The 11841-nt window shown below is 35.9% G+C and overlaps 1 protein-coding gene across 1 annotated transcript; it reads right to left on the minus strand.

The window, feature by feature from the left end:
- Nucleotides 1–4000: 4000 nt before the first annotated feature.
- Nucleotides 4001–5714, minus strand: LOC137748546 (probable polyol transporter 6). Its single transcript, XM_068488714.1, has 2 exons — nt 5579–5714; nt 4001–5379 (listed from the first exon to the last, which is right to left on the minus strand). The coding sequence occupies exons 1-2, from the start codon at nt 5712–5714 to the stop codon at nt 4001–4003; spliced, it is 1515 nt and encodes a 504-aa protein (XP_068344815.1).
- Nucleotides 5715–11841: the final 6127 nt, after the last annotated feature.

An 11841-nucleotide genomic window follows, 5' to 3' on the forward strand; every position in this document is an offset into this window, starting at 1 on the left:
GTCTTCATGTATGTGTTTTAGTGGTTTTTATTTTATTTTTTATTTTTTTACAAAAATACTATTTTTACCATATTTTTCATACTACATTTGTATCATTTCTCTAATATAGATGAGACCCACTTATGTTAGTGGGCATATCTCTATTAGAGAGGTGGTACAAATGTGGTATGAAAAATATGGTAAATACAACATTACTTTTTTTTAAGAGACGTAAATGATTACGATGTAAAAAATGCTACTATTACCATAATTTTCAGACCATAGTTATATTACCTTTGTAATAGAGACGAGACTCACATGTGTGTGTGAACCCTACTTCTATTAGAGGGGTAGTACAAATGTAGTATAAGAAATATGGTTGCATTACTTTTACGATGTTACAAAATACTATTGACATGGTAAAATAAAAACCCCAACAACCGCTCTCTCTAGCATTTCTTCTAAAAAAACCTAAATCTCACAACATCATAGCCGCTGGTCCCAACATCTATCTTCACCCTCCTATAGTACTTCTTCTCGTCTCTCCATTTCCCTTCCTCCTACGGCGTTACCCCTTTCCCTCCCATCACCATCTCCCATCTCCCTCATTTTGGCTTTCCATGCATCATTTATGTGTTCTCGTCTCTACTTGCTTTTACTTTGCATTTCTCCTACTCCCATTCTCTCTCCCACATTTTTGCCGACAAATCTCCAAAGTTTGTTGGGAGTTTTCTTTCCAAAACCAAGTATGCCTTTGAATTTGGCCCTGATTCGTGGTTATGGGCAGATTTGTGGTTGTAGGGGGTCGGATTCACCTTCTACAACTTGGTTTCCATGGTGCATGTGCGCTCATCGGCTAACCCACAACTGAGCCGTCTTATCTGAATAGATCTGTGATAGCTCTTTCAATGGAGGTGACAAATCTTCCTAACAGCGGTGGCCCTCACGATGAAAATGAATTGATTGGTGGTTTCATACGCCAATTATCTAGTTAATTGTTTTGTGATCTATTTTGTGACCTGTTTTGTGGTTACTCCGATAAGTTATTGTAGCCTTACAGTTTTAGTGTTTGATGTGGCCTCGCTTGTTTTAGTGATGACTTTGTGTGATTATTCAATACTAAACTTGTTGTGTCTATCGTCTATGCATTAAATTTGTATTGTTTGTCGTTCGTGTTTATGGTAATTGTTGATGGTAGCCATTTAGGAGTTTATCTGATGTGGTTGATGGGCAAATTTCTATCCAATCAATATTTGGTCAGTAAAAAATATGTATCCATAATGACACCTTTTTGTATTGTTTGATTTTAATTAATGAATCACTCTTTTGTCGCTTTTCAAAAAAGAAAAAGAAAGTATTAACCTGGTGAAAGAATTATTGACAAGATCGATAACAAAATGTTCTTGTCTCCATGTATACATCTATACAAAGCTTCACCTAATATGCTCTCCAAATTATTATATTGTAAATTGCTACCATTGCTTTTTGACTGCATTCCAACACCGTCTGTAACTTCAATTTTAGAATCAAATCACAAGTGTATCTATAGAAAAGCATTTTCATCTCTTCCAAAGATCCCTGTTTAGTCTTTTCTCTGACATGCAAAAATACAAATAAAAAAAAAAAAGGCCCAAGCGACCACAGAAATGCTTGCAAACATATTGAAGAAGCTTAAAGTTGCATTATACAATTACAATCGGTAATATGGGAAGTAATTTTACTATTTATAAGCACATGAAATTAGGGGTGGGCAAATGGATCCTGGACCCACGGGTCGGTGCTGATCTATGCGGTTTGGGGCGGGTCCACAAATTATAAATACAAAATGGGGCAGCCGCGGGGGGGGGGGGGTAGGTCTAGGTAAATAACGGGGTGGGCTGGTTCTAGAAATTGGAGAAAACGGCCCCCCAGCTCGAATCGTTGATTTCCTACCTTATTAAATCTATACCATCTATTCTATCTATCATCCTCTCTATCTCTCATGTTCTCAAACCCAATTCACTCAACTTAACTCTCCCCCCCTCTAGAATTCGAGCCTCGACCTCGAGGTCTCTATCTCGACTCGGACACCACATCTGCTTTCCTTAATGCAACCAGCACCATCTACTCTCTTCAACAAAGATAGACTATCTCTCCCTTGAATTCCTAACTGGAGCACTCATAACGGGCGTTAACTCTCTTATCTCTCCTCCTTGAATCTTCTTTTCTCTTTCGTCTCAGGCCTCAATCTCGAGCCTAGGCCCATCTTCGTCCATCGACTATCCATACTTTCTCGTTCTCCCTCCCACCCGTAGTAACTGAGTCAACCTCGACTATGTCGACTTCACAGCAGCCAGCCACCATCACCATCGTGACATCCTCTCCTGACTCTCCACCAGTCCACCCAATCACGAGTTTCAACCACCACCACATCATCCTTGTCGTCGAGAACACCACCATCATCCTGCAAATCCCTAGGTAATTTATAAATTAGGGTTTCTGATTTAGGAATTTAAGATTTTTGCATAAGCTTTTCAATTGATTTAGGAATTATGTGGGTTTTTGATTTAGGAATTATGTGGGTTTTCGATTTGGGAATTTAGGGTTTTTGGGACTGTGATTGCATAATAAGTGCTTTGGGGAAAATTTGCTTTTGGGTATGTAAGATTTTGTTTTGATTCATCAATTGGTGTAATTTGTAATGGCAAGGGTGGAGATCTTGGATCCGTGAAGAAGACGACGTCTCTCTGGTTCGATTTGTGCATCAAGGTCAGCGGCTCCAACCAAAGCTGCTGGTGTGGCTAGGCTTAAGCATGAATTGCTGGTGTGATTTCCATTTTCAGGATTGAGGGTTTTGAGGTTGGGGGAGAATCCCCCAATCTTTGTGTAGGGATTGAAAGGGTTAAATGGGAATAAGAAACTTGAAGAAGAAGAGAATTAGAAGGCTTACATTCTTGTTGCCATGATCCAACATCTCTTGGAACGATCGACAGAGCTAAAAAAGAAGAGGAAAAAGGAAAAAAAAAAGACCCGTGGATGGGTTAGGTCCGATTCTTGTATTAAAATTTGTTGTACCCGTCTCAGCCTAACCTGTTTCTTTTAAACCCAGGTTTGGTCTGGTCCCTTCAAAGTTGGGCTCAACTTGGCCTGTGCCCAACCCTACATGAAATGTTGATTCTTAACCTGATGCGGGATTCCTCTCAACACACCCTCTCATAGTGAATTTTCAAACCAAATACGTAAATAACACAATCAGATGATGTGAAACACGTTTAACCTTTAGGCTTCACATATGGAGCAACATAATTTTGATATCATGAAAAAAATGAAGGTTTCCGATAATTCCTCTCAACACATAAGAAAGGTCCTCCAGTAATAACTCCCTCATATATACGGTTGTTTGTTCTGTTTGAACAATCATCCCAAAAAATAAAGCAAGGTGAACTATGGCATTTGGCCTTTTTCTAGTAGTGTGAACTGGAATCTTTTACCATATAAGCAAAGATTGTGATCTGTCCACTATATAATAATTAAGCAAAGGCTGTAATCACCTCATAATTAAGCTTTTGAATAAACCAAAAATAAAATCTCTTCACTACACTACTGCAATTGGTAAAAGCATAATATAAATCAAGAATAGTGTTATTTACACATTCTTTTATTTTATTTTATTTTTTATTTTTATTTTTATCATACATGCTTGTTTAATTTGTTCATTAATTTTTTTTAATTTATTCGATGTAAGAGGTAAAATGGGCGTCGGATAGCTGGCACCACCCTAAATCAATACACTAATTAATGAATAATTATACGCAATTATGGTGGATTCCCCTAGGGGATAGAGACTTTCTTTGCAATTCACTGCATCCTTAGTTTAAACTCTCCCATCGTCTTAGTCTAATGTAAAATAATAATATCTCTTGTAATAAAAAAATAACAATTGTGAATTAATTTATTGTCACACATACAGATTTCAACTTCTAGGTTCCCCTAATTTTATCCCCAACTTAGTCATATTCTGCACATGACTTCTTGATCCCATTCATACAGTACCATTTTTAGACCTACTAGCATCACTATTTTTGCTGAATACCATTTCCATCTCTTCCAAGGATCTTCCCTTGGTCTCTGGCAAGAAGAAAAAGAAAAATAACCAAGCTATAACAGCTATGCCTGCAAACATAAAGAAGGCCCCTCCAATTGTAATTGCCTTGTAAATTGAAATGAAGCTCATAGCAACTGTAGCATTCAAGAGCCTATTCACAGCCACCCCAATACTAGCACCTTGAGCCCTAAGATTCAAAGGAAAAATCTCAGTGCTGTAAACCCATGTTATGGGCCCCAGGCCAATTGAGAAGAATGACACAAACACGTAAGTTGCCACGATACTGAAGCTTAGAGGCCAAGTATGTTTCTCTCTGGAGTGCTCGGCCATGGTCAAACCAAACCCTAAACTTGCTAGGGCTATAATCATGCCACCAGTGCTGATCAACAGTAGGGGCCTCCTCCCAGCTTTGTCCAGGAACGTTGTGGCTACACCTATAAACAAAAGTTTTGTGACCCCAACTCCAACTGTGGCAAGCAATAACTTGTCTTTGCCAACGACCCCAGCTTTTTTGAAAATTCTTGGACTATATAACACAACAGCTTCTATCCCTGTCGCATGCTGAAAAAAGTGGATTCCAACCGCTGCAATGAAAATCCGGCGGACGGCGGGTTTCGGCCTCAATAATAGTTCTTTCCAAGCCCCTTCACCCCTAGTAGTATTACTGACCTTCACCACATCTTCGTTGCAATTTTCGTCGATTCCAGCAGCTACCAAGATATCGCGAAAACGAAGCTCAGCTTCTTCTTTGGAATTACAAACTAGTAACAAAGTTTTCTTAGCTTCTGCTAGCCTACCTTGCATCACCAACCACCTTGGGGACTCGGGCATTTTGAGAATCCCAAAAGCTAAAACAATTGAAGGAATTCCAGAAACTCCTAGCATCATTCTCCATCCGAGTTTCAAAGTCAGTTTTCCGAACAAATAATTTGACACATATCCTATTAAGATTCCAAGACTTATGCAAAACCCCGGGAGCGAGGTTAGACGGCCTCTTGAATTGGCAGATGAAATTTCTGCAGAGTAAACTGGAGCTATCATTAGTGCAAACCCTACACCAATGCCTGCAATGCACCTCCCAGTCATTAGGACTGCATAGTTTGGACCATACCCCATTAGCACTCCACCTATTAAGAAAGTAGTGGAGGCTAGAACAATAGTATAACGCCGACCGATGTAATCAGATGTTCTTCCAGCTGCTAAGGATCCCACTAGAGCACAAATGTTTAGTATTCCTGCAAGTACTTCGACTTGTACATCGTGGATTTTGAGGTCTTCCTTGATGAAGATCATGGCTCCACTCATCACACCAGTATCTATATTGTGAAAGAAATTGTTTTCATGATTACGATCTTCATAAATTGTAGGATCATGCATTCATGTATAATAAAAAAATATAACTAAGGGAAAACCAAATTGTTTACAAGCCAATTAATCTAATTAACGGGGGTTAATAAACTACAAGCGTTAACAGATTAAAAGAAAAATAACTAGAGTGTAAAATGTAGCATATACCATAGCCAAATATAATAGATATAATGGAGGCAACCACTGCACAAGCAACAGAAATCTTGTTGATCCTTTCCGGGGCTTCATGGCTTTCGCCACTGCCCTCCACCTCCATCGGGGATGTAGTAATATTCTCTGGCATATCTGCGCTCATCTGACACTTTATTTTAGCTTGTAGCGTGTGTCTGTCACACTCTATATCTGGGTACCACTAACAATTCTTATGTCTCTTTTTATAACAATTATTGTAGGGAAACATTCAATGGAAAAACAATAAGATTGTGGTACTGTACTGTATATGAAAATTTCCCTGGATAATAGAATCGTCAACTTGATATATATAGAACCTCAGATGCATGAACACACGAAGAAATTGCATGAAATCCGACCTGTATAATCGGCCAAATTCACCCGCTTGATGTGCCATTGACCAAGGCATCTTTAGACTCTAAAACAGACATTTGGAAAAAGAAAACGAGATCTTGGTTAAAATTTGGATAAAAACTCTTGGTGGGATCGAATAAGTGGGTATTTCATATTTGTGGTACTAAGCATTCAATTGTTTTTATGTAAAAGGTGTAACAGAAAAGCACCTGGAAGATTTGCACCATCCATGCATTATTGTAGCAACATTGGTGAAATTATTTATTTTTATTTTTATTTTGTTTGGATAGTGACATAATTAGAATTGCTTTCACTTATGGCACACAATAATATTGTACTAGTAAATGTTAGGGAGATTAAATTTGAAAACTAAATGATATGCCACCAATAAAAAAATAAGCACGTTAAGCAATAATTTAATCATCAACTTCCATGTCATTTGATTTATAAAATTTAGTTTACAAATTTAAACTTCCTAGCATTATCCAATATTACACTCTAGATTACAGGGTACATTTTTGCTCACCACCTTCAAATGGTGGTAATGCTCACAATTCTACTTGTTACTGTTGGACAAGTTTAAATTTTAAGATTTGTATTCATCCACTCCACATATCTCAAACTTTAAACTCAATAGCTAAGATGGTGATGGGGGTCGGGAGCAAAACTATTCTCATATAATACTAGATGTCCTGGCAATTTCTGACACGATCCAATAACCCGACACGACACGACACGAAATTAACAGGTGTTCGGGTCGACACGATAACGAATCGGGTCGTTATCGGGTAACTCAATAAGCACCTGTTAAGATAACGGGTTGATTCGGTTATACATGTGGGTAACACGATACACGATAAACAGAATATTATTTTTATAATTTTATAACCCTAAAAAAATACTGTAATAATTATTAACTATAAAGTCTATAATAATTATAATAATTATATATACTATAATAATTATACCCCCAAAATATTAACTATCTATAATAATTATGTAATTATATATATATATATATATATATTAAATTTTGAATTAAATTTTATAAAAAATATAATAATTATTAATTAATATGCATGATGCATGATGCATCCATTGATTTGATTCCATTCCATTCATGCCACCATTTTTGAAGAAAAATGGAGGGAAAATGAAAATGATAAGAAAAGTTGAAAATAAAACAAAAAAGTGAGGGAATTAGGGAAAAATGCTGGAGGGAAAAGTGAAAATTATAAGAAAAGTTGAAAAGGAGACAAAAAAGAGAGGGAAAAATGAAAATTAATAGAAGTGGTGAGAAATTTTTTTTTTTTTTTTTTTTTTTTTTGAAGTTATTAACTTTTTATCACACATATGACATATCCCACTATTTTTATAATGACACACGTGATGAAATACTCTGTGCACCAGTCAATTATACGTACAAAATAAATAGATTTAAATCTACTTAATAAATAAATAAATATATATGTGTGTGTGTATATATATATATATGTCACATCCCGGCCCGGGGCGGATCACTTCCCGGGCCCGCTCCACCACCGTAGCACGATATTGTCCGTTTTGGGCTTACCATTCCCTCACAGTTTTGTTTTTGGGAACTCACGAGCAACTTCCCAGTGAGTCATACATCATGAGATTGCTCTAGCTCCCTTCTCGCTTAACTTCGGAGTTCCTACGGAACCCGAAGCCAGTGAGCTCTCAAAAGGCCTCGTGCTAGGTAGGGATGAGAATATACATATAAGGATCACTTCCCTGGGCAGTGTGAGATGTCATAATCCACCCCCCTTAGGGGTCCGACGTCCTCGTCGACACACCACGACCAGGGTTAGGCTCTGATACCAGTTTGTCACATCCCGGCCTGGGGCGGATCACTTCCCGGGCGCGCTCCACCACCGTAGCACGATATTGTCCGCTTTGGGCTTACCATTCCCTCACGGTTTTGTTTTTGGGAACTCACGAGCAACTTCCCAGTGGGTCACCCATCATGGGATTGCTCTAGCCCCCTTCTCGCTTAACTTCGGAGTTCCTACGGAACCCGAAGCCAATGAGCTCCCAAAAGGCCTCGTGCTAGGTAGGGATGAGAATATACATATAAGGATCACTCCCCTGGACAGTGTGGGATGTCATATATATATATATACACACACACACCATTGGAACTTGATGAGATACGAATTCTCCGAAACTAATTTGAACAATCCCAACGTCAAACTTGTTTGTATATACTTTGAGATCACATCAGTAAAAAAATCGCAAAAAACAAACATTCAGAGATCAATTAACATGACAAAACTTTTCGACGGTTATAAACGAAAAATCACGATTTAACTGTTATTTTAACTTCGATTTTGATGATTTTTTATAGCTACACTCCTTGACCCTATATGAATACAATGAATGAATTCGATCTTCAATTTAAAATATTTACACAAGTGGATATTACAAAATCTTATGTTATACTTGATGAAAGTATAAATAAATTCCAAGTGTTAGTTAATCTATTGCTTTTATAGGATACGAATTATCTTAAACTAATTTCAACGATTCCAACCGTCAAACTTGTTTGTATATACTTTGAGATCACATCAGTAAAAAATCACAAAAAACAAACATTCAGAGATCAAGTAACGGGACAAAACTTTTCGACGATTATAAACGAAAAATCACGATCTAACGGTTATTTTAACTCCGATTTTGATGATTTTTTATAGCTACACTCCTTGACCCTATATGAATACAATGAATGAATTCGATCTTCAATTTAAAATATTTACACAAGTGGCTACCACAAAATCTTATGTTATACTTAATGAAAGTATAAATAAACTCTAAGTGTTAGTCAATCTATCGTTTTGATGGAATACGAATTCTCCAAAATTAATTTCAATGATCCCAACCGTCAAACTTGTTTGTATATGCTTGGAGATCACATCAACAAAAAATCACAAAAAACAAACATTCAGAGATCAAGTAACGGGACAAAACTTTTCGACGGTTATAAACAAAAAATCACGATTTAACGGTTATTTTAACTCTGATTTTGATGATTGTTTACAACTACACTCCTTGACCCTATATGAATACAATGAATGAATTTGATCTTCAATTAAAAATATTTACACAAGTGGATACCACAAAATCTTATGTTATACTTAATGAAAGTATAAATAAACTCTAAGTGTTAGTCAATCTATCGTTTTGATGGGATACGAATTCTCCAAAACTAATTTCAACGATCTAAAACGTCAAACTTGTTTGTATATGCTTGGAGATCACATCAGCAAAAAATCACAAAAAACAAACATTCAGAAATCAAGTAATGAGACAAAGCTTTTCGACAGTTATAAAAGAAAAATCACGATTTAACGGTTATTTTAACTCCGATTTTGATGATTTTTTATGGTTACACTCCTTGACCCTATATGAATACAATGAATGAATTCAATCTTCAATTTAAAATATTTACACAAGTGGATACCACAAAATCTTATGTTATACTTAATGAAAGTATAAATAAACTCTAAGTGTTAGTCAATCTATTGTTTTGTTGGGATACGAATTCTCCAAAACTAATTTCAACGATCCAAATTGTCAAACTTGTTTGTATATGCTTGGAGATCACATCAACAAAAAATCACAAAAAACAAACATTCAGAGATCAAGTAACGGGACAAAACTTTTCGACGGTTATAAACGAAAAATCACGATTTAACGGTTATTTTAACTTCAATTTTGATGATTTTTTTTACAGCTACACTCCTTGACCCTATATGAATACAATAAATGAATTCGATCTTCAATTTAAAATATTTACACAAGTGGATACCACAAAATCTTATGTTATACTTAATGAAAGTATAAATAAACTCTAACTGTTAGCCAATCTATCGTTTTGATGGGATACGAATTCTCCAAAACTAATTTCAACGATCTAAACTGTCAAACTTGTTTGTATATGCTTGGAGATCACATCATCAAAAAATCACAAAAAAACAAACATTCAGAGATCAAGTAACGGGACAAAACTTTTCGACAGTTATAAATGAAAAATCACGATTTAACGATTATTTTAATATATTTTTATATGGTATAGTGTTATTATTTTATTTCTTTTCTTAATTATTTTGGTAAACTTCTCATAATTTGAATGATTTTTAATGTTTGGTTTTTCTATACTTAGTTTATGGGGAAGAGAGTTTTGGCGTGGAAAACCTTACTGAAAACATCTTTAACATAACTCTTCAAGGCAATAGATCAAGCCAAAGTTTCAATACAATTTCATGATGATCGATGTAAATTGAAAATTTTGTAGATAGAGGTGTAAACTTTTGAGAAAGACTTACAATCTTGAAAACAAAAACTCTTTCATTTTGCATATCCTTGCATATTTAATATTTGTAATAGATTAGTAGTGTATGTATTATTTTTTTATTAGGCTCTTATTTTCGAGTGTAGATATAGTACTTAAACAACAAATGTTTTAATGTTGTGAAGTAATATTTATGTGGCAATGTGTGGTATGTGCAAATTTTTTTTAAAAAATATTTTTTTCTTAACGGGTCATAATGGGTCGGGTTACTTTACCCGTTGGGTAAAGTGACCCGACCTGTTAAGGACCCGTTAAGATAACGGATGTGACACGACACGATCCGTTAAGATAACTAGTGTTACACGTAAACGACACGAACACGACAAACATGACCCGTTTGCCAGGCCTAGCTGTGGTACCAACTTATGAAGTGGATTGGGCAGTGAAATAGCTACAGATCACGTCACGCATTATCAATTTTGTTTATACACATGTACAAAGTACAAAGAATTATATCAGGAATAACCCGGATTTGCTATATTCCATTTAGGCCTAACTTTCTTTCGAACTTAACAATTTTCCTTTTTGGATTGACGAGTCATCTTTTATTTATTTATTTTCTGGATAAGAGTTTGCCGATCCTAAAAAATGTCAAACGTACGTGGCCTGCAAACCGAATAACTAATGAGCTAGGTTGAATGTGTTTTGTGACAACTTATTGACCGAGCTCAGTCGGTGGGTGAACGAAGGTGGTGGTGATGTTGAAAACTCGTCGACCGAGTTAGGTAAGTTAGGATTTTTCTCAAAGATGAGACAGTTTCTAAGTAAAACGAGAGATTGCACAGAACAAATTTGTGTATTGTGTTGAGGTCCCTCACGTTACTAATGCCTCCGTATTAATAATGCTAACCTGCTTGCTGACCATGCTGAAAAATTGTTTGCCGAGCTACTAAAGCAACCAAAAATAATATTCATAAAAATGTTATCTTCAATTATCCCATGGATTGCCATCCTCTTGAACTTGTTTGTGAAAACCACACGCAATCCCTTCTTTATCTCCAATCATCCCGTTGTTATCACTAACCAACGGCACATCAGGGACATTAATCCAACTTTTGCACGGCATTAATCAAACACCACGCACATTGCTAATTATTTTTTCAAATTGGACTCTTATAGGCCCCCCCGTGTGGTATTTTTTATTTTTTATTTTTCATAAAAAGTTGTTTCACTTTAAAGTTACGCAGTAAAGAAGTGTTTGGTAAAAGTAAAATATCTTGTTTATTTTAAAAGCAATGACCTTTAGATAGCAGTTTTAATAAAAAGTAGAGTTGAGCCTTTAAGAAATATTTTCAATTGTTGTAATATTTTTTCTTTTTTAATGACATTATTTAGCCTTAGGCACACCTTTTATCCTTTAGAGATTAAAGTGACCGCTACAACCTACCGCCACAAATATTTTCAATTGTTGTAATATCTTTTTATTTTATTTTTTTAAATGACGTTATTTAGCCTTACACACACCTTTTATCCCTTAGAGATTATTGTTGCCACCACTAGAATCATAACCGCA

The sequence above is a fragment of the Pyrus communis genome, chromosome 10, assembly GCF_963583255.1.
Source record: "Pyrus communis chromosome 10, drPyrComm1.1, whole genome shotgun sequence".
NCBI lineage: Eukaryota > Viridiplantae > Streptophyta > Magnoliopsida > Rosales > Rosaceae > Pyrus > Pyrus communis.

Excerpts from the sequence above, each read along its gene's own strand:
- LOC137748546 (XM_068488714.1), bottom strand. The coding sequence starts at position 5,714 with ATGCCAGAGAATATTACTACATCCCCGATGGAGGTGGAGGGCAGTGGC. Across the intron at positions 5,380-5,578 it reads ATCTATTATATTTGGCTATG|ATACTGGTGTGATGAGTGGA; the intron begins GTATATGCTACA and ends TTCACAATATAG.